We start from the raw sequence: 22,500 nt of genomic DNA on the forward strand, positions 1-22,500 counted from the left end.
GCATAGAAAAAGAGAAAAAGAAATATACCCAGACACACTGAACCAAACAGCGCACGGGACTCAGAGCCTCGAACAAGAACAGACCCAAAATGGACTCCACTGAAATTCAGAACAGGGATTCATTCCCACATTTCACAATCTTCATACATCGTTTGTATTGACTAGACCGTGTTTACCAGCTTTAAACCCTCCCCGAGGACAGGCGGACGCGCGCCATCAGTAACCACGTGTGCAGCTTATTTTATGTCACGTACTTCTTCAACTCTGCGTTAGGTGGCCTAAGTAAGAACTGTGTGTGTAAAAGAGGATGGTCTCTGCGCTCTACCTTTCCTCTCAGTACGGATAGGTCGTCAGGTCCAGTGATGTGCAGGTCTTCAGTGGACCGGTCATTCTGAGAAACATTGAGACGCAAGGTGAGACATGCTGAAAGCACCAGATTAAATGAACACAGCCTGAGTAACAAGTGTCCTCGCTGTATGAGTCCAAGGAGTCTGTTAAAATTCATAAGATTCTGTGCTTGCAATACTGAGAACCCTGATCAGAAGTTTCTGAAAACCCTGGGTCATAGCTCTAGAGATAATGAGGGTCTAGAGGCTGGACAGACTTTCTGTCGTGCGGAGCATATGATGACAGTCTGACCTTCCCAGTGTCGTTAGAAATCCAAGACAGCTTTTTAAAGCATACACACGGACCAGCTCAGAATCCCAGTCCTAGAGTGAGTGTTCAAAGTTAAGAACATGATGAATATTTTAGGGGGGATGGGGGGATAGGTCACAATAAATAATTTCTCTTCCTACTGTACATCAAAGTTCCAGACATATTTAAATTGGATTCTTGAACTACGCTGATGTATTCTGCTTTTCCATGAACGGCTAGTTTGGGCTATATAATAGTGACGATGCCCTTGAGATGAGCGTCCTTGTTCCCCAAAGCTAAAATGCAACATTTGCGCCATCTTCTGGATGACAACTGAACAGCGCAAGGAAACGAGAACGAAATCGGTTTACGCAAATATCAAAACCACATCAGCTTCAAGCACCACCTATTTTAAAGTACACAAGTAAAATCCTACAATTGCTGCACATGGTCAAACTACATTCAAGAAAGCACGTCCATGTGACACATATGCTTACTTATTTGGGTTTATTGTGAATTGTAGTGGTGAGAATTCATAGAATTTTGTCTTGACTGTAGGATAGGAACTTATCTGGTTAGAATCAATCTCATATGGTCTTTGTGTTATGATGCCTTCCAGAACTCTCCCTCATTTGCGTAAGATACTTGAGATGCCTTCTGTTCAGAAATTCACATTGTTTTACTGTTAGATATCTAGAAATGCCGATGTTGGGTTTGCCTGAACAGAAGGCTTGCCCAGCTGCAGTTAGGGAGTTTTGTCCTACCAGGTAGCTCTTCAGGCGGATGAACTCCACCCTGACAGTGAGTGGACAGTTGGTGCTTCTGCTCTGAGCTTTAATAGAGTCGACCAGATCAGCACAGAACTTGTAGCCTCCTTTCAGGACACACAGCACCATCAGGGTATGTTGGCCTAAATCCTCCAGGATGTCTCGGGCTATGGACTCTATCCTAATGAAAATTTTTTTTAAAAAAGGCCTTTACGCAATTATGACCAGATTGATAACAGAATGTGGACAAAGTGAATGAACAACAACAATAACAATAATAATAATAGTGATAATAAGCCAGAATAATCAGATAATTGACAATTATCAGCAGTTATTTAAAAAAATCATAAAATATTAATTCATAATATTTGTAAATTCATGATTTTTATATATCTATAAATGTCTTTGTACATTTATACTTGCAGGTCAACAAATCAAATATTTCTGTTAAAACTATAATTTCCCACTTTGTTGTCTGTAAGTGTGGAGTATGAATGTTGTCGTGAGCACCTGGTCTGTTTACCTGTCCATTATGACTCCGTGTGGTATGTAAACATTCTCGATGTCACCATGGTAATGTTCCGGGTAGTTGAAGAGCTCCAAATTGTAGCCAGGCCAGCCTTCCTGAATCTATCAATCAAACCTTGGGTGAGTGAGTAAACTTTGCAGGGAATGTTACCTCCTCAAAAAGGAAAACAAATCTCTTCCACCAGGACAGTGAAAAATCAGTAATAATATACATTAATATAGGCCTGCGTAAATTGGTTTCTAATAAGGATTCGAAAGCTACATATTTACCACAACACTTTTCTGTTTCCGCTCGGTTCCGTCCAATCTGCCATCCATTTCCACACTTAAAATGAACAACCTTTCTCAGCAGTAAAACACGTCAGGGACGGAGAGGAGTGGACTCCCACCCCCTAAAAGTACCAGACAAAGTAGAATAACTCCTGTCTCTCTTTTGACTTCTGCACTACATGCGTCTATGGAATTATGGCGGTTTTTGAGCATTATACAGCAGTCAAGGCAAGATATTAGATGGTAGTATAATACTGCAGATAAAAAAAGAAACTCTTTAAACGTTTAACCAAACAATAAGTGGTTAGATAAGCTATCATAAGGCAAAGGGGTCATGCCTTCTAAAAGTGCTGAGTAACTGGATGATAAGTAGTTTATTCCTCAGCCTTATTTAGTGTGTCACTGGACTAGCACACGCCACAAGTCATGCTGAATTCATTAGGTACAACACTAGAGACTAGTCATCCAGCAAGTAGCATTTTATTAAGCACATACACATACTACACTGTTCACAACATCTGCAATTTTATTGCTTGGTCTGGCCTGAATGTCTTATTTGTTGTAGATTTAAAAGGGAGGGGTTGTTACTAAAGTAAAAAAGAATAAAGATTCTGAATGAAAAACAAAAACCCCCAAAAGATTCTGCCACCAGCAAATATTCTTACCAATAATTAATTCTGTTTATTTCTATAAGGGCAATAAATGTCCTACAATTTCATTATGATGTCTTTCACATAAGTAACAATCATTGCGTTAACACTGCAGTTTATTTCTGGAGCACAGACCAGAGCCAAGGTGGAGGCAGTTAGGGTGGATGTTCGCACATGCTGCTGTAGCTCAGGTGTATGAGGAGCGCTCAGGTGTTGGCGATGTAGATGGTCTGGTAGCGTTCCATCAGGTCAATGTCCTTCTCCAGCTGTTTCATCTCGGACTCTAGCCATGCCTTCTTCTGCTTCTTCGAGACTGTGTCCGTGACGACAGAAAGCCCCTGGTACTGTTGGTTTAACTCACCCCAGTTCTTCTTTAGTCCCTGCAGGCAGGATAACATAGAAATAGAAAAAAAAACAAAACATATTTTCACCAAAAAAAAAGAAAGAAAAAAAGCAAATAATTTTGGTTTAGTGTTATATAACAAATACCGCTGATGTTTGATAGACTATACTGTGTTCGACCTCATGGGAACAAACTTGGTTTTTCAGCAGTGACACATCTTGCTCTTGGACAATAATGACAAAATATTTTTTCTGCAATTGTGCTACCTATAATATAAACACCACTACACACAGTGGTGTACGTGCTGGATTTATATGATATAAACACCACTACACGCAGTGGTGTACGTGCTGGTTTTCTATGATATAAACACCACTACATGCAGTGGTGTACTTGCTGGATTTATATGATATAAACACCACTACACGCAGTGGTGTACTTGCTGGGTTTATATGATATAAACACCACTACACGCAGTGGTGTACTTGCTGGGTTTATATGATATAAACACCACTACACCCAGTGGTGTATGTGCTGGGTTTCTATGATATAAACACCACTACACGCAGTGGTGTACTTGCTGGGTTTCTATGATATAAACACCACTACACGCAGTGGTGTACGTGCTGGGTTTCTATGATATAAACACCACTACACGCAGTGGTGTACTTGCTGGGTTTATATGATATAAACACCACTACACGCAGTGGTGTACTTGCTGGGTTTCTATGATATAAACACCACTACACGCAGTGGTGTACTTGCTGAGTTTCTATGATATAAACACCACTACACGCAGTGGTGTACGTCCTGGGTTTATATGATATAAACACCACTACACGCAGTGGTGTACGTGCTGGATTTATATGATATAAACACCACTACACATTGGTGTACTTGCTGGGTTTCTATGATATAAACACCACTACAAGCAGTGGTGTACTTGCTGGGTTTCTATGATATAAACACCACTACACGCAGTGGTGTACGTCCTGGGTTTATATGATATAAACACCACTACACGCAGTGGTGTACGTGCTGGATTTATATGATATAAACACCACTACACATTGGTGTACTTGCTGGGTTTCTATGATATAAACACCACTACACACAGTGGTGTACTTGCTGGGTTTATATGATATAAACACCACTACACGCAGTGGTGTATGTCCTGGGTTTATATGATATAAACACCACTACACGCAATGGTGTACTTGCTGGATTTATATGATATAAACACCACTACACATTGGTGTACGTGCTGGGTTTACATGATATAAACACCACTACACACAGTGGTGTACTTGCTGCGTTTTGGCTCCTCACATGCAAGATGCTCTGGTGCTCGTCTTTGGAGAGCTGCTTCATAGCTCCGTCCTTAAGGCGCTCCTTCACGTAGTTATCGTACTGCTCCTGAGCTCTCCTCACCTCCTCCCGACGCTGCTCCAGGTACTCTGGGGTTCGACCATAGTCCTGGAAGTGCATGTGCAACATGCACATAAGTAGAGCACCCCCTCCCACGCCCCAAGCACACACGCACAGAGTCCTGAATGTGGGATACTCCCATGACTTCTGTATTACTACAGTAATATTTCAATATGACAATCTTAAGCTTAGCCAAAAGGAACTCTGCACACATGCATGTGCACACATAAAAACATACACATGCATGCAACCTGTAAAGACAATAAATAGTAATCAGTTCTCCTTGTGCTATGACGTTGCTACTCACCTTTTTTCTGATGTACTTGGGGACCAGGCCTGAGTCCTCCAGCAGATGCCTGTCTCCGTGTGCGGTGTCTGCATAAGCAGGCTGTGGCTTGCATGGCACGGCCATGATGTTGCCAATTGCATTGGTCTTCACAAAGCTCTTCTTGGTGTGGATGCCCATAAGCGGGGCTTCAGTTTGAGTCGGAACACGCGGCTTCCGAGGCTGACTGGCATCTCCGTATGAGAAGGCCTTCTCTGAAATGGCAACAACGACTAAGATCTAACGTATAAGATGACGTAAAGCCATGTAATTTGTCCTGACATGCAACTGCATCTGATGCTTGTCCAAGTACCAAGTTTTCTTTTAGTTATGTTCTGCATTCATGTTTATTGTTTTGCCACCTTTTTAAGTTTTGTCTCTCTTTCTGTACTTCTAGTTTATCAATGTGGTGCACAATCTGTGATGATGTCATTATTATTATTACTATTATTAGTATTAGTAGTAGCAGTAGTAATAGTAGTTACTAGTAGTATATTCTTTCACATGATTGTTTATAAAGCCAAAAACAAAATCCAAACTCTTTACGGTGCTACTTACTCTCCGGAAGTTTCTTCTCCTTGGAGTGCTTTAGCAAGTATTTCTCTGGAGAAGGCACGTCTACTTTTGGTGGTCCCATAGTCTTGTTGCAGGACTTGGTCAGTTTTTTCTCCTGCTTTACCTGTTCTCTAAACTTTGACATGTACCTGAAATAAACATTAATAATCATAGCTGTTCAGTGCTTTAAAAGGTCAGGACTAGTCAATGCAATGTTGCAATAAACAGAATATAGAAATTTTAAAAAGATTAGCAAATACCAGAAATTTGAAATGTGTAAGCTTCCAGTTGGAATTCAGTCAGTGGCTGATACCTGATTTGTGGTTTAATAGTGTTTTGTTAACTGAATTGTGATTTAATAGTGTTTCGTAGCGCCCTTCTACTACGCGCATCAAGCGTCGTCTGTCTTGTGAGGGACAGTTGACCATTAGAAGACAGACAATAACCAGCTGGTTAGCTACGTTGTACACTGATAAAAATCTAACTTTCCACAGAGCGGTTCTTGTCTTTGTATGTAGCGGGCTGTCCTGGTCATGTCTTCTGTCTCTCCGTGACCTGCTCGACACTTTCCCACCTACCTCGGCGCCACCACACTCCGCTCCTCTTCTTTTGGGATAAGATTATATATGCTCTCTGGCGGGAAGATAGTACTCGACATGCTGGCCGGCTAATAACTCAAAACAAACAAACAAACAAACAAACAAAACAAGAAGCTAATGAGGACAAAGCTGGACACGACTGGCGGACGCTGTTTTCAGACGTTTCCATGACAGCTGTTGCCTGGTAACAGTCGTCCTTAGTTTCACTCTGCGTATAAATGAAAATGACTTTTGCGAATGAGTCGAGCACGAATAAGACATTTCATACAAAAACACAGAAGTCGCACATATCTGTATTTTATTCCTTTAACAAGGCCGGCGATTTGAACCCGGTTGTTGTTCTCCAGCCGAACCAGAACTGTCACCTGCCGGCTGCCGTATTACACCAGACTGTCCTCACAGGCATCAATGCTGCCACACATTAGCGCAGTGTCAGCGTTTCAGCGCCGCGCAGTCGAGGGAGTGCTTATAGGTGAAAGCGACGACTTTAAACGTATGGCAGGAGCACGAATCTTACACGAATCTTACACGAAGTTTATTCACTGTAGTGGTAAGCTTGCGCCAACCGTGTTGTGTCACACTGGCTAGCTGGCTGTCATACTCTGGATGTTAGCTGCAGAGGTCGTGTACTGTGGGCTTTATGTGTCAGTAGTTAACGCAAGCTGGCTTTCTAGTTTGGACCCTTACAAATAATTAACTATCCTTGCCGTATGCCGCTCCCAGAGCTGTAGTAAGATACACAGTTTGCAGAGAAGCAAAGTTTCGGACAGAGGTCCTTCATCAGCTGTGCATATATAGTGGTTGTGTCTATATACCACTATAAAGTGTCTCTAAGTGTCTGTATACAGTTGTGCCTTTGTATATGTACCATCATAACCTTTGTGCCTGGAAAATGAGAAAAAAGATCTCACTTACATATGCATTTAACACTTGGTCCTTTTTGTGAAAGCATGCTTTGAGGCCAAATGAAAGAATGTTAATGCTATTGTAACCACTGGACTTAAAATGAAACTTGTTTTTTCCCCAGATCCTTTTCTGAAATTACTATTTCAAGATGGCTGGTAGAGTCTTCCGTCGTTTGGTAGCAACAATTGAAAGGCTGAGGTACAATCACCTGTTACTCCCTCACGATGGGTCTCCTTCATATTTCCTCACAGCACGGCTGTGTACTAAGAACTTTCATTCCCAGGAGAGAAACATTCTTCTCATGGGTCCTCCGGGGTCAGGGAAGACTTCTGTGGGTCAGATTTTGTCTCACAAGCTTGGCATGCCTGTTATTGACGTAGACGACGATGTTCTGGAGAGGGCGTGGGGAATGCCAGTGGCAGATAAGCTGGCTGAAGTCGGAGGAGAGCGTTTCCTCGAGGAAGAGGGTCAGGTTGTGTGCAACCTGTCAGCCTCGGGCTGCGTGATTTCACTGACGGGCTCCAATCCGCTTCACGCGGACGCCATGCGACACCTCAAAAGCTCTGGACTCGTCGTGTACCTGGACGTGGATGCTGATGACATCATAGAGAGGCTTTCCAGAATGAAAGTGAATAGGATTGTGGGTCAGGGTGATGGCATGTCTATGAGAGACATACTGCACTACAGAAAGCAATTTTATGAGAAATGGGCAGACACACGAGTGCTTTGTGGGAGAGGAGACAGTGTTCAGGAGGTAGCAGAGAAAGCCCTCCGCGTTCTGGCTAGATATCAGGACTCCGAATCGGAGACGTACACTTCCACCCGCGGCCAGCTTCTCAGGGAAAATGGATCTGCCATGGACCCAAAGTTCTTCAGTGACGTTGTGGTGGAAGGACTTGCTCCAAATGGGGGACTTTATGTGCCAAGTAAGGGCTTCACAAAACTGGAGCCTTCAGAATGGCAGAGACTAGTCAGCATGTCTTATCCTGAGAGAGCTTTAGCCATACTCGAAAAATGCATTCATCCACTGGATGTCTCTCCGTCAGAACTTCGCTCGATGGTTAATTGGGCCTACGAGAGGAATTTTGCCAGGGGATCAGTCGCACCTGTTAAGCACCTGACTGGGGATCAGTACGTGCTGGAGCTGTTCCATGGCCCCACTGCCTCGTTTAAAGACCTCGCCCTGCAGTTAATGCCTCATCTCTTTGCTCACTGCCTCCCGCGGACGTGCAACTATCTGATAATGGTGGCCACGTCCGGAGACACCGGCAGTGCCGTTCTTAGCGGCTTCGGTAACCTCCGGGACGCGGACAGGGAGCGTGTGGGCGTGCTGGTGTTTTTCCCTGAGCAAGGCGTGAGCCTTGCGCAGAGGCAGCAGATGACCGGGTTTAAAGAGTGCAACGCCAGAGCCATCGGTGTCCTGTCTGACTTCGACTTCTGCCAGTGGAGCATTAAGAGAATGCTGGAGGATCCGAGGCTGGCAGGCCACCTGGCCGTGGAGTACGGCACCGTGCTCAGCACCGCCAACTCCATCAATTGGGCGCGGCTTCTTCCACAGGTGGTCTACCATGCCTCGGCGTACCTGGACCTGCTCGGAGACGGAGTGCTTGCGTTTGGAGACCCCATCGACGTGTGCATCCCAACTGGGAACTTTGGCAATGCCATGTCGGCCGTTTATGCCAAACAGATGGGCATCCCAATAAGGCATGTGATCTGCGCGTCCAATCAGAACTGTGTAGTTTCTGACTTCATCTCTACAGGACAGTACGATATCCGCGGCAGGAAGGTCACTGTGTCGAGTTCTCCTGCCATTGACATTCTTAAATCCTCAAATCTTGAGAGGTTAATACATCACGTCTCTTGTGGGGACGGCGGTCTTGTCCGAGACTTGTTTGTGAGGTTCGAGAACAACCGAGTGTTTACTGTGTCTGATTTTTTACTGCAGAGAATTCAGCAGGAAGTCCAAGCCAGCTGGTGTACAGAGGAAGACTGTCTGGCTGCTGTTTGGGAAGTGCACGCTAAAACAAGTTACATAATGGACCCGCACACCGCTGTGGCCAAAGTGGTGGCAGATCGTCTGCACGATGGGTCGTGTCCTCTTGTGCTTTGCTCCACTGCACACCATGGCAAATTTGCCCCAGCTGTGCTGAATGCCCTGCGCTGCCCACACATTCCCAGTGACCCCCTAGAGCAGCTACATACACTGAGTACTATTGGGGGAGGAGCCCAAATGCATGAAGCTCTGCTGAAGTGCCTGAGAGAGAGTGGGCGACACCCACATACGGTGTGCAAGGCCGATTTTGGTGTGCTGACGGATGAAGTCGAATCTATGATACAAGACTCATTTCTGAAAGTCAAATAGTATGCAAAGACAGAAATATGCTCAACAATGACACGGATGGTATCTGGTTGACCAAGGAGGGTAGTAGTTCCAGTCGTGTCCAGTAGATGGGGCTGTGTGCCAGCAATAACAGAATCTTTCTCGTTTTTTTGCTGCACTGTACCGCTAATTTACAGGCTATTTGCAGGACTTGGTGAGATACATATAAACCAACTACTGTGATTAAAATCCTAGAATCCTCTCTGTGTCGTTCCCAGAAGGTATTCTGCAATTGTTTTTTATGTAGAGCCCCATTTCTAAATAAATACCACTTATTAAAGCGGTTTGTAATGACTCTGGTTTCCAGGCAGAGCTGAGTTAAGGAACCTTATGTTACTGTGATGTCACAGTCAGTGTGTCCAACGGCTCAGCCAGCTTTGAGCTAATGTATGTTATTCCCTAATCTGCTCCATTAATTTCACTTTCAGTCACAATAATCTGATTAAAACAGGATTGTAGAGTATCTTCTATGCAGGTGAATGCCTGACACGGAATTTAATTAAATTATAATCAAGATAATTGTTGTTAATTAAGACTGTCCTGCAGGAGAAGTGATAAAGGACATTCATATAGCTTAGTAGTGAATTTTGGTATAATTTTTAACATTTATTGCTCAGAAATACTTTTTTTTGTGACATGTTCTTTCCCCGTATGTTTGTCTGTTAAATAAAGTTCAAAAGTAAATTAACAGAATGGACGATGTTAAAATAACGTTTATTTTGGCAGATGCTTTCATGCCACATTCCACAATGTGCCTCCTCCCAACATTTGGTCTACAAAGTGATGGTCCTGTGATTTTCCGGTGAAGTGGAATCCCCTAATGCCATTGGTCCCTCGTCTGCAGCCACTGATCAACATGAACATCCATAGTCATAACCAGTAACACCACCAGTTGCCGAGTCTCCGAGTTCATCCCGCACACCGAGGCAGGAGACAGGAGAGCAGACCTTTCAGAAAGCGATATGTACAGGTAACACTCAGATATTAAGAGACTAAAATGACATTTGAATAACATTTAAACATCGAGCTGACGAGACTGGGTTCTCACTCACAAAACTACTGGAAAAGAAATACAGGTCGGTAAAGAACATTCAAGCTGTCAAAAATATTACATGGATATTTTAGCATTAAAAATAGCTTGGTGTTGCAAAAAGATCCCCCAACATGCACAATGAATGCATTAAGATTAACCATGAACATTACATTCAAACGAAGCATAAAACCGTCTTGAGAGTGTCCCCAAAACACGAAACATTTTACAATTTTTTTTTTCATGTACAGTGTTGTGCAAAAGACTAAGACCCTTTAGTTTCCAGCAGTGTTAACTGATGACATTACATAACTCCCAGCTGGGTGTCATTAGACTGTCACGAGGATGTACGTATGCTGACCGCATCGTCATTCAGGAATAACCCAATGCACAGTACTGTGTTCCACTAGCACTCTCTCATCATATAGTTTAGCTTAGGTACAGGTTTGCTTGGGCATGTTATCAACAAAAGTTATATAAAGTGGCTTATGGAGCCCATAGCTGAACAGGACTTGGTGTAATACTGAGGTAAAGATATTCCTAACTTTCATGCTTCATAACTCACAGCCCTGCAAGTGGGCAGAATGAGACTGCAAGCACGATACTGAATCGTCTGGTCTCATACTGGTTGAAAAATAACACTGATTCACTCTTGCACAAAATAAAGAATCCCGTAAGTATCCAGTGTGATGAATCAAATCACTTTTTGGAATGTCCAAGAGTATTTGACAGTAACGTTTCATGAGATCCAAGGTTCCAGTGCACGGATGTCTTGTGTGTGATTAAGATTTTGTGGATTAAAAATGAGCCTTAAATGAGTTGGTTTATTTGTCAGGAGTCTCCGTGTGAAGGCCAGCTTGCTCCCAGCATAAGGCACAGTGACTAAAACTAATTATGTGCTTAGTTCAGCACTACCACACCAAATAAAAGCTGAATTATGAAACAAGATCAACAGTCTTACAAAACTTCATGGTCCATACAAGTGATTCATTAAATAAATATAATGCCATTTTGTGTTGTTTTTTTTTTTTTTTTTTTTTCTGTTGCCCCTTTGTCAAAAATGAAATCTAGATATGATACAACACCTATTTTAATATAGACTTGAAGCTACAAGGTTTCCAAGTTCTGGACAAAAATTGAACGCTGAAAAACGAGTTGATCAATACCCAAGTAGATGTTTTTCTTTGCTACTTTACACTGGAATAACAGACAAGCACAATCAAACATGAGAGCTTTTTAAAGTACAATCGCACACGCACTCCCCCTTCCTCACTGACTCCCAAACCAGACCCATCACTAAGGGCTCTGTGCACCATCTCCAGACTTTGTGCTGCGAAACCCCTCCTCTGAGTCCCAAGGTCGTGTCAAGGGGAACACAGATAGGTCACGACCTCCTGCAGCCAGATAACATCGGAGCAGTTTGTCTCTCAAAAAGACAAAGCAGGTGCCTCCTCCTCCAGTTGACTCCCCTGCCCTGCTCGGCACAGAGACGGTGTTGGCACACCGTGCTCATATGTCTGCAGTCTGCACAGGCAGAACAGGTGAGTGTAAGACAGCTGCAACAGGGGATGAGAGGCCAGCGTCCACAAGGGGGCAGTCTTGGGTACAATGAGCTAGACGTGGGTGATGACCTTGGAGGAAAAACTCGGGGGCGGGGCAGGAGGTAGAGGAATGGAAGTCAGAGGGCCAAAAACAAAAAGGTTGCATATAGTGTAGCTGAAGGAGCTGGCTTTGTGCTTGGGTGCCGCGGGGTGGAGGGGCTAACCTTCATCTTCGCTCTCTTCCTGCTGAGCTTCCTCCAACACTTTGTCTGGTAGCCTGAAGCACTCTTCGAAAAAGTTGACCAGAGACTGGCTGAGGTGCTGCTTTGTTGCCTCGCTGTGGATAAAGTGACCCTCGTCTGGATAGATCTGACAGACGACAGAAAGGTAATAGTGAAGAGCGGTGTGAGCACCGGCTTACAAGGGCCCCAGACCACCTCTGATTAGAGGAATATTTCACCCACAAAATGCCTCGAGGTATAGCTGTACAATACAAGGTGAGAGGGCTCGTCTAGCTTTGTTTATTAGCGTAGCACTAATTGTTCTCTCATTAGCACTTATTATTGGAACCATTAGCATTATTGGATACACTGGGTTTGAAAGTACAGAGCAGCAGAAATGATACAAATTCACAAGACTGAATTTCATAAGATGAGTTAATGGCTTGTCAAAGCACAAAGGTTCATAGACTGTCACGACTCGCTATGGCCCGCACACTTCATCCTGCGCACAGCCGCCGCCATCCCCATTAGCATGCAGTTAGCTGAGAGGAGCGATGTTGCACAGTAAAAACTCGTAAACGCCCTGCAGAAATATTTGACCCTAATTAATTCCAGAGAGATCCAACATCCATCAATTAAAACAGAGGCCTGTTAGGGAGCAGAGAGCAAACAGGGATGGTCCTGGTCCTGAGCTGTAATTGGATTAGCTGGTTTGCTAGCATGTTTAATCTCCTTAAGCGAGGGACGTGCACTAATCCTCCTGATGGGGGATGTTCTGCGCCCACTCCCGTCTGCCTGTGTTTCCATGAGTGCTTGTTCTCTCTTGTTTACTTGCACATTTGGGGGCGACTGTGTGCGTGTGTGTATGTAGAGAGCACAACACAGCAGCATTTATTTTTGCAAACAGAAAACCTCACTGCTACAGTAGTTAATTTAGCCCACAGTAGAAATCTGTAAATGCACAAGGTGATGTACATGCTTAAGAACCACAGACACAACACCACAGACAGCAGGGACCCATTACCTGTAGGGTGTAGTTTGCCTTCTCACTGATTAACTTGGAGATGAATTTGGCTGTGTGCTGAAAATGGACTTTTTCTGTGAAAGGAAAGAACAACATTTTTACACAGAGCTGACACAAAGCAGAAACTCCACCTGCTGCTAGCAGGGGGCAATGTCTACTGCCAGCTGGAGGCTAAGTGCCCTACTCAAGGACAAACTGTCAGCGAGGATCAAATCCATGATGCCTTGAGTCAGAGCCCAATTTTCTGTCAGGGGACCAACCGTCCTGACAAAACACATTTTAAAGCTTCAATCCAGCATATCTAAAGTTAAAAACGTTTCAGTCGGTGAGGCGTGAACCTACCATCTGCAGTCGGATGAATGATCAAAAACTTCTTATCAACAAACTGAGACGCTCGGTATGCTAGGTTGGTCATCTGTGGGTGTGTTCAGAAAAATAGTGCATATTTAATCACTAAAAGAAGCATCACCATCAGTGTCAACAAGTCATTAAGGACAGTGTACCTCATATGCTCGTCGGTCTGGTTTTGGAAGGCCCAGATATCGCTCTGAAAAAGCAGACGCTGAAAAACAGAACACAATTAGATAACAGCAGAGTTTCCTTACCCCTGGGGTGGAGATAATTTCCCAGGATTTCGTCAGATATACATCAGCCATGACGCTGGCAGTCACACTTAGCACAGGGTGCAGAACAGGTGCCCTGCAATTACTGCTTTGAGATGTGAGAGTGCGTAAAGACACACACACACACACACACACACACACACACACGCCTGCTTTTAATCGCTCACGCTTCTCACTCAGTGCTCCAGATCTCCTCAAAGTGCTTTCTGTCCTTGACAAGGTGACAGAGTGCTGAAAACAGGCCCAAACCACCCACTGTTAACATATTAACACATTTCTGCATTGTTCACAAAACTTACAAACAAGGGGGATACAATACTCTTTCTTTCACAGTCCCTTATACACCACTCACTATTACAATATTACCCACACTCACTCTCTGGTTCCCCAACTCGCACACACACACCCTACCATAAAGCTCGAAGTCTGTTATGGGTGAAAGAACTGCTCCACACCTCAGCATGGACTCTTCAGAGCTGAGGAGAAGGCTGGTGATATAGCCCCCATATACCTGTGTCACACAGAAGGCCCAGCTATGATTCAGGTCCTGGAGCAGACCCACTAACCAGCTGGAAGATTCCTCCCCCCAACAAACCTAAAAAACCGCTGACCCAAAAACGTATTTTGCAGTTGTCACCTATGCTGGTGACCGCCCACATCATGCTTTCACCTGGTCGCACATGCAAAAAGGCCATAAGACCTATAAGCCCTTTATAAAGTACATAAAACTACATATGTGGTATAGATCTAACATACATTTCATATTAAAATGATAATGTCTACATAAAATACCTAATACTACATGTCACAATACATATATCAATATGTACATAAAAGGCAAAGTTGCAAGGTGTGTTAAGAGCATATATGAATAATGTTGATGCATATGAAAGTGTCCATAATCCTGTAAAGATGATGTTTTATAATAGGAAACCTAAATTAATGATCATAAATGATGACCTCCTGCATAGAGGCTTCCAGTTCCACCACATTTGAGTGTGTTCTTCAGGAGCCCTGTAACCATGTGAGTCACCAAAGGGCAGTAGAGAGAATCATGGCATTCACGCTACTGTGGCTTTTTTAAAACAATTATCACTGCTGAGGCCTACAAGTAACTAAATGTATAGACAGAGCTGGCGTTACTGTGTTTACTGAAAGGTGTCTTTACTGTAGAACACTGGCCTGGGTTTCCCAAGACCACTGATATATGGTGGAGCAAGAATCTCACTGAACACTCTCTCTCACTTAAGATGATTTTAACTACGCAGCCCTGTTCAGCTGCATTTCTAGTTAGAACATGACCCTGAGGGTGAGACATGTGAGCCTATGAGAGACTGGTCTGAGAAACAGACGTGGAGACTGGTTGCAAATGTCAGGGGAACCAAACCCTTTTACTAAGTCTACAGTAATTACAGTTCCTTTGTCACTCATATTTACAGACATCCGAGACCTGTACAGCTTACAGCGGCTGAAGTTGAAGAAATTAGTTTTTACCTGTCCAAAAGCCCCAATCCTGGTTTTATCAATGTACTGCTCCTTAGCAATAGTGCTGCAAAATACAACAGGGGGTAAATATGTCAGAGATGGTCACTTAAGTCCAAAACACACAGACCTAACAACCCCAGAGGTTCTAATGTTGGTGGATGAATACAGAATGGAAGAGACCAGTGACACACAGGTACTGACTGGTGTCACACAGGTACTGACTGGTGTCACACAGGTACTGACTGCTGTCATACAGGTACTGACTGGTGTCATACAGGTACTGACTGGTGTCACACAGGTACTGACTGGTGTCACACAGGTACTGACAGTGACACACAGGTACTGACTGGTGTCACACAGGTACTGACAGTGACACACAGGTACTGACTGGTGTCACACAGGTACTGACTGGTGTCACACAGGTACTGACTGTGACACACAGGTACTGACTGGTGTCACACAGGTACTGACAGTGACACACAGGTACTGACTGGTGTCACACAGGTACTGACTGTTGTCACATAGGTACTGACTGATGTCACACAGGTACTGACTGGTGTCACACAGGTACTGACAGTGACACACAGGTACTGACTGGTGTCACACAGGTACTGACAGTGACACACAGGTACTGACTGGTGTCACACAGGTACTGACTGGTGTCACACAGGTACCGCTGTGTGAGACTCCACACTGAAGCCCTCTGCTGTGTCCTCCCACTGCAGGGTGATCATACTGCGCACACTGGGGAAGGCGGAGCCTCACAGCTCTACGTTATCTCAACGAAGACAATCACTCTTTCAGCATTTGTAAGTGATAATTTCCCTGGGGATGATTTCAGATCAGGTTTTACACCACATCCCACCAGGTTACCACTGACAAACTAACCACTAACCTGATTAAACTTTAAAAAAAGGTTAAAAGTCTTAGGTTTTGGTATATTGCTGTACTTGGAATTGACGGAATGGCCTTTGACAGTGTGGAGGTCCCATGGGTGATAGGGGGTACCTGAGCGCCCCGTGGCTGAAGGGAGGTACCTGAGGGCGCTGTGGCTGAAGGGGGGTACCTGAGGGCCCATTGGCTGATGGGTACCTGAGGGCCCCGTGGCTGAAGGGGGGTACCTGAGGGCCTTGAGTTGATCCTCTTCCTCAAACTTGCCCAGCCTGCGTTGAACTTTATGGAGGAGGTTGGTGCCCTGGAATCCACTGCCACGCCCATCCAAACGCACCGCGATGACATCGAAACTGCTCACCAGCACAGTGGCCCAGTCCACCCGGAACTGCTCCGAGACCACCTGACCTCCCGGAGTTCCATCTCTGATGGGAGAGGAGAGAACGTCAAAGCGGGAAGACCACGGATCAGTGAATCCAGCAGGAGAAGAGGGCAAGGACACCAGTTTACCGCGTTAAATAATTTATACAACATCCAGAGAGGCTTACAGTCCATACATGTTTAATTGAGCTAAAATTAGGTTCTCTAGGAATTAATTGTGGAAGAATCGCCCTCCTTGGAGACTGCAGTCATCCTTCTGCATTTGAAATGAACTCCTGGTCACTGGCGTTACACAAACTGCATAAGAAAACCGTTATACACAGCTGTTGGGGAAGAGATGGGGAAAAAACACAAATACAGTCATATTCTGATCATATGATGTCAAACATCTCAACTGGAAAAATGTTTGTGAAAACCTTCAGGTGGCTTTTAAATTTTTCCAGTGACTTTTCTCTCTTTTATCGGTCATATCAGGGCCTGTGAGCTGGTGAGAGGAACCATTCAGAGGAACTTGTACAAGTGTGTCAACAGAAGGCAAAGTCATACGGCGTAACCAGAGAAAAGAAACTGGCCCGTTACCTACTGACATGTCTGTCACAGGAAATGTTAGGGGATTAGTATTTGCTCGAAATGACCTCAACTTGTCTTCAATCTTTGTCAGATGGATTACTGTTTAGATTAGAGTATTTCTTTAATGACGCAACTATTTCCTTACTGAAGTATTTTTCAAATACCTACATATGAGTATTTCTCCACACTCATGCCCTGTGTAATCAGCTCACACTACTCGGAATTTTAAAACCAGAAAAGCCTAGAACTCGGGAAGGATCCTTGTTCACTTATTCCCCATGTTCTTGCAAAATCATAAATAATTCACATAAATGAAAGGATTTCTGCATTTAATGTGGTTGTGAAATTTGTCAGGCTACAAACAAACCTGTTTCTCTCGAAATCTGATGAGTAAAAATAAGGGGTATGTTTAAGAGGGAAGACATGGAACAGGGTGGCTCCAGACCCGAGGCTCATCACCCCTGCCCTCAGGAACCAGAACACTGCCTTCACGTGTGTGTGTGTGTGATATATGTAAGTAGTGTGGTGTGGGTGTGTGTGTGTGTGTAGTGGTGTTTGTGTGATATAAGTGATGTGTAGTGGTGTCTGTGATTGACACAGATTGTGATCTATCTATCTATCTATCTATCTATCTATCTATCTATCTATCTATCTATCTATCTATCTATCTATCTATCTATCTATCTATCTATCTAAAAATGGTGTGATGTGTGTGTGTGTGTGATATATATGTAAATGGTGTGATATGTGTGTAGCGTGTGTGAGATATGTGTGGTGTGCGTGTTGTGGTATGTGTGTGGGGTGTGTGTGTAGTGGTGTGCCTGTTGTGTATGTGATTTATGTGGTGTGTGTGATGTGAGACTCACACTATCAGCAGTAGCGGGTAATGTGCCGTGTCTATGAAGCCAGCAGGTTTTAGGATCTGCATAGTCAACGCTGAGAAGAGAAAGCACACAGACCAGGTCACTCCACTGGTAAAACAGCACTGTAACACCGTCTCTGGGAGGAGCGCGGGAGACCGACGTACCGTAGTCTTCGATGTCTATCGTCCTATATTCTATTATGGGCATCTGCAGGGAATCCATGGTCCTCCGGAGGTTCAGGTTCAGCTCGATGTCGAACAGCTCTTTGGCAAGGTCAGAAGACAAAGCACTGTTTATTCCTTAGCTATCTGCAAACATGGGCTGTGGTATTCTGATGTTCGTCATACGATGGCAGGAAGTGGTTGCTAAAGGCCAGACCTGGGAGGTGCTGTGCGTATGGGGTGCAGCCGGGGCAAGCGATAGCCACGCCGCTCAGACAGGGTGCAGCGTGCATATTAGGGCGCTAATCGTCGTGACAGAACCACAGACTCACCACTGTAAATTACAATTAAAGCCACGGCGAATCTGAGGCCCTGCTCTACAAACCCGGTTAGCGCAGCGTGACTGGATTTGAAAATGCCCGCCGCGTTCCGGTAACCTTGTGCGGCACAGGCAGGAACCTGCATGGACACAACATTATTCTGCCTGCATGATGGGCTCAGCTCTCCCTCGGGGCTGAGAGCCTACTCGGAGTGCCTGAAACTGGGAAACTTTCTGTTGAAGTTGGCAACAAAACACCAGTGGCAAGAGCTTGTTTCAACGTGAAGGACCTCACGATGGCGTTTGTAATTCAGCACGCGCCGCCACACCGAATTCTGCTGCAATATCTGCAATTTTACACGCTAAAAAAATCCAACTGCTCCTCTCATATGTGGAGAGGTCATCTATTACAGAGAAGAGAGAGTACCCTTCAGTAATCCAATCAGCCTGGAGGGCTCTCCACACAAACCCACCCACATGTAGTCTCTGTGTGTGTGTGTGTGTGTGTGGCCTAGACGGTGTACAGCACAGGTCAGTAATGAGGTCATCAACCTACACTACTGGTGTATTACACATGGGCCAGCATTGTGTGCGTGTGTGTGCTCACTCTGTCATTCTGTGTGAGTGGTTGTGTGTGTGTGTGTCCTGCTTCTCATTGCTCTGCTGTTAGGGGCTTTATCAGTGAGGAAGAATGACACTGGATCAGTACCGATTTTGCCAGGACACACACACACACACACACCGAGGGCGTGAATACTCACTTCCCCTGTCCTGTGTATGGTAAACTGCCACAAACGGAACACCAGGACCTGAAACACATCAACAGAAAGTACTGCATTATGAGTGGTGCCGTGACTTCTGCAGATCTGTGACTAAACTAATGGTATTGAAGCCTTGTTCCCTTGCAGAAGGTTCTGGATGTCTGGTGTGTCGATCAGTAACAGAACTTGGTTTGTTCATGAGCACAGAACACTGGCATAGTACAGTGTGAAGGAACATTAGACATGTAACTGAGAGATAAAATATTGTTTATTTCCAATGGAGTGTGCAGTGAGTTTTCTAAGTTCCTTTAGAACTATGACAAAGGTTTAACTTGTGTATGATTACTGCAGAGACTCCTGTGGCAGAGTTTCTCCTTCAGAGATGTGCAGTTTAGGCCCTAGATGTCGGACTGGCGATCAGCTGTGCATGCAAACGCACGCAATGATGAGAAAGAACCAAAAAAGCCCACAAGATAAGATAATGAAATGATCAATGTTCTTTTCCTAATGGAAAACGAAGATGGTTAACACAAACTGGAGCTAAGCCAAACAAATTGTCTGTCTCCCTGCCCACCTCTCTCTCTCCCTCTCTCTCTCTCTCTCTCTCTCTCTCTCTCATTTTCTCTCACTCTCTCTCTTACTATCACTCTGTCTTACTCAGTCTCTTTCTTTCTCTCTAGTCCTATTAAAAGCACTCTGGGTTGGTATCTTGGCTGCCGTCCAGATACACATTCACTCTGCTGTCAGTGTTTAGGCCCCTCCCCTCGCTCTCATGAAGCACAGGTACTGGCTCTGTGTTTAGGCCCCTCCCCTCGCTCTCATGAAGCACAGGTACTGGCTCTGTGTTTAGGCCCCTCCCCTCGCTCTCATGAAGCACAGGTACTGGCTCAGTGTTTAGGCCCCTCCCCTCGCTCTCATGAAGCACAGGTACTGGCTCTGTGTTTAGGCCCCTCCCCTCGCTCTCATGAAGCACAGGTACTGGCTCTGTGTTTAGGCCCCTCCCCTCGCTCTCATGAAGCACAGGTACTGGCTCAGTGTTTAGGCCCCTCCCCTCGCTCTCATGAAGCACAGGTACTGGCTCAGTGTTTAGGCCCCTCCCCTCGCTCTCATGAAGCACAGGTACTGGCTCTGTGTTTAGGCCCCTCCCCTCGCTCTCATGAAGCACAGGTACTGGCTCAGTGTTTAGGCCCCTCCCCTCGCTCTCATGAAGCACAGGTACTGGCTCAGTGTTTAGGCCCCTCCCCTCGCTCTCATGAAGCACAGGTACTGGCTCTGTGTTTAGGCCCCTCCCCTCGCTCTCATGAAGCACAGGTACTGGCTCAGTGTTTAGGCCCCTCCCCTCGCTCTCATGAAGCACAGGTACTGGCTCTGTGTTTAGGCCCCTCCCCTCGCTCTCATGAAGCACAGGTACTGGCTCTGTGTTTAGGCCCCTCCCCTCGCTCTCATGAAGCACAGGTACTGGCTCAGTGTTTAGGCCCCTCCCCTCGCTCTCATGAAGCACAGGTACTGGCTCAGTGTTTAGGCCCCTCCCCTCGCTCTCATGAAGCACAGGTACTGGCTCTGTGTTTAGGCCCCTCCCCTCGCTCTCATGAAGCACAGGTACTGGCTCAGTGTTTAGGCCCCTCCCCTCGCTCTCATGAAGCACAGGTACTGGCTCAGTGTTTAGGCCCCTCCCCTCGCTCTCATGAAGCACAGGTACTGGCTCTGTGTTTAGGCCCCTCCCCTCGGTCTCATGAAGCACAGGTACTGGCTCTGTGTTTAGGCCCCTCCCCTCGCTCTCATGAAGCACAGGTACTGGCTCAGTGTTTAGGCCCCTCCCCTCGCTCTCATGAAGCACAGGTACTGGCTCAGTGTTTAGGCCCCTCCCCTCGCTCTCATGAAGCACAGGTACTGGCTCTGTGTTTAGGCCCCTCCCCTCGCTCTCATGAAGCACAGGTACTGGCTCTGTGTTTAGGCCCCTCCCCTCGCTCTCATGAAGCACAGGTACTGGCTCAGTGTTTAGGCCCCTCCCCTCGCTCTCATGAAGCACAGGTACTGGCTCTGTGTTTAGGCCCCTCCCCTCGCTCTCATGAAGCACAGGTATTGGCTTTGTGTTTAGGCCCCTCCCCTCGCTCTCATGAAGCACAGGTACTGGCTCTGTGTTTAGGCCCCTCCCCTCGCTCTCATGAAGCACAGGTACTGGCTCTGTGTTTAGGCCCCTCCCCTCGCTCTCATGAAGCACAGGTACTGGCTCTGTGTTTAGGCCCCTCCCCTCGCTCTCATGAAGCACAGGTACTGGCTCTGTGTTTAGGCCCCTCCCCTCGCTCTCATGAAGCACAGGTACTGGCTCTGTGTTTAGGCCCCTCCCCTCGCTCTCATGAAGCACAGGTACTGGCTCTGTGTTTAGGCCCCTCCCCTCGCTCTCATGAAGCACAGGTATTGGCTTTGTGTTTAGGCCCCTCCCCTCGCTCTCATGAAGCACAGGTATTGGCTCTGTGTTTAGGCCCCTCCCCATGAGATACAGGCCTTACTTGTCCTTGCCACATTCCCAAGGATCTTTACTTTTCCACAGACATGCTGAGAATTCCTTTTCAGAGCATATGGCCCCATTAAAAAAGTGGGATACACGATGTGAATAACATCCGAATGGAGAAAAGTGTCTTTGTGTTTTGGGTCTCAAAGGCCCTGGACAAGGGCAATGAATGAATGAATGAAAAGATCTGAATCCATAAAGAGAGCACGTCTGACAGAAACCTGTCTAAAGAACAGACATGGAGAGGACGGTAGCAGAGGGAAGAGAGAGAGAGAGAGAGGGAGGGAGAGAGTGGGGGGAGAGAGGGAGGGAGAGAGTGGGGGGAGAGAGGGAGGGAGAGAGTGGGGGGAGAGAGGGAGGGAGAGAGAGAGAGAGAGAGAGAGAGAGGGAGAGAGAGGGAGTGGGGGGAGAGAGAGAGAGAGAGAGAGAGGGAGGGAGGGAGAGAGTGGGGGGAGAGAGAGAGAGAGAGAGAGAGAGAGAGGGAGAGAGAGAGTGGGGGGAGAGAGAGAGAGAGAGAGAGGGAGGGAGAGAGTGGGGGGAGAGAGGGAGAGAGAGAGAGAGAGAGAGAGGGAGTGGGGGGAGAGAGAGAGAGAGAGAGGGAGGGAGAGAGTGGGGGGAGAGAGGGAGGGAGAGAGAGAGAGAGAGAGAGAGAGAGGGAGAGAGAGAGGGAGTGGGGGGAGAGAGAGAGAGGGAGAGAGGGAGTGGGGGAGAGAGGGAGGGAGAGAGAGGGA

At 45.9% G+C, this 22,500-nt stretch overlaps 4 protein-coding genes across 11 annotated transcripts in view; 1 reads left to right on the top strand and 3 right to left on the bottom strand.

Annotated features, from left to right (window-relative positions):
• The window catches only part of prtfdc1a (phosphoribosyl transferase domain containing 1a), a 7,536-nt gene extending 5,003 nt beyond the window's left edge, over positions 1-2,533 (bottom strand). For all 3 annotated transcript variants that reach the window (XR_014116862.1, XM_081696017.1, XM_027028875.3), the window contains exons 1-4: positions 2,202-2,533; positions 1,927-2,033; positions 1,401-1,584; positions 326-391 (exon numbers count right to left, since the gene is read on the bottom strand). Coding sequence is in view for 2 of the 3 variants with exons in the window: in XM_081696017.1 (XP_081552143.1) it covers positions 326-391; positions 1,401-1,584; positions 1,927-2,033; positions 2,202-2,249 (405 nt within the window). In the remaining variant the exon portion in view is untranslated. The remainder of the gene's footprint in view (positions 1-325; positions 392-1,400; positions 1,585-1,926; positions 2,034-2,201) is intronic.
• A 132-nt stretch (positions 2,534-2,665) lies between these two features.
• enkur (enkurin, TRPC channel interacting protein) lies at positions 2,666-6,430 on the bottom strand. 2 transcript variants are annotated; one of them, XM_027028874.3, is made up of 5 exons: positions 6,081-6,430; positions 5,506-5,651; positions 4,930-5,162; positions 4,524-4,670; positions 2,666-3,231 (listed from the first exon to the last, which is right to left on the bottom strand). In XM_027028874.3, the coding sequence occupies exons 1-5, from the start codon at positions 6,158-6,160 to the stop codon at positions 3,058-3,060; spliced, it is 780 nt and encodes a 259-aa protein (XP_026884675.2). In that variant the 5' UTR covers positions 6,161-6,430; the 3' UTR covers positions 2,666-3,057. The 2 variants fall into 2 exon arrangements, with proteins under 2 accessions (XP_026884675.2, XP_081552142.1); XM_081696016.1 differs by lacking the exon at positions 6,081-6,430 and adding an exon at positions 5,763-6,058.
• Positions 6,431-6,515: 85 nt separating this feature from the next.
• On the top strand, positions 6,516-10,043 carry thnsl1 (threonine synthase like 1). 2 transcript variants are annotated; one of them, XM_027028873.3, is made up of 2 exons: positions 6,516-6,594; positions 7,129-10,043. In XM_027028873.3, exon 2 carries the CDS (start codon positions 7,156-7,158, stop codon positions 9,367-9,369), a length of 2,214 nt encoding a protein of 737 aa, XP_026884674.2. In that variant the 5' UTR covers positions 6,516-6,594; positions 7,129-7,155; the 3' UTR covers positions 9,370-10,043. The 2 variants fall into 2 exon arrangements, with proteins under 2 accessions (XP_026884674.2, XP_026884673.2); XM_027028872.3 differs by having other exon boundaries at positions 6,518-6,651.
• Positions 10,044-10,082: 39 nt separating this feature from the next.
• dpp6a (dipeptidyl-peptidase 6a) overlaps positions 10,083-22,500 on the bottom strand; it is a 228,880-nt gene continuing 216,462 nt past the window's right edge. For 3 of the 4 annotated variants that reach the window (XM_035530644.2, XM_035530647.2, XM_035530645.2), the window contains 11 exons: positions 19,258-19,305; positions 18,181-18,279; positions 18,020-18,089; positions 16,433-16,627; positions 15,321-15,375; positions 14,238-14,337; positions 13,707-13,765; positions 13,546-13,618; positions 13,204-13,277; positions 12,183-12,327; positions 10,083-10,334 (listed from right to left, as the gene is read on the bottom strand). In XM_035530644.2, coding sequence (XP_035386537.1) covers positions 10,297-10,334; positions 12,183-12,327; positions 13,204-13,277; positions 13,546-13,618; positions 13,707-13,765; positions 14,238-14,337; positions 15,321-15,375; positions 16,433-16,627; positions 18,020-18,089; positions 18,181-18,279; positions 19,258-19,305 — 956 coding nt within the window. In that variant the 3' untranslated portion in view covers positions 10,083-10,296. The remainder of the gene's footprint in view (positions 10,335-12,182; positions 12,328-13,203; positions 13,278-13,545; positions 13,619-13,706; positions 13,766-14,237; positions 14,338-15,320; positions 15,376-16,432; positions 16,628-18,019; positions 18,090-18,180; positions 18,280-19,257; positions 19,306-22,500) is intronic. The other variant, XM_081696015.1, reaches the window with a different exon arrangement.

Source organism: Electrophorus electricus, chromosome 14 (genome assembly GCF_041902795.1).
Source record: "Electrophorus electricus isolate QZ-2024a chromosome 14, ASM4190279v1, whole genome shotgun sequence".
NCBI lineage: Eukaryota > Metazoa > Chordata > Actinopteri > Gymnotiformes > Gymnotidae > Electrophorus > Electrophorus electricus.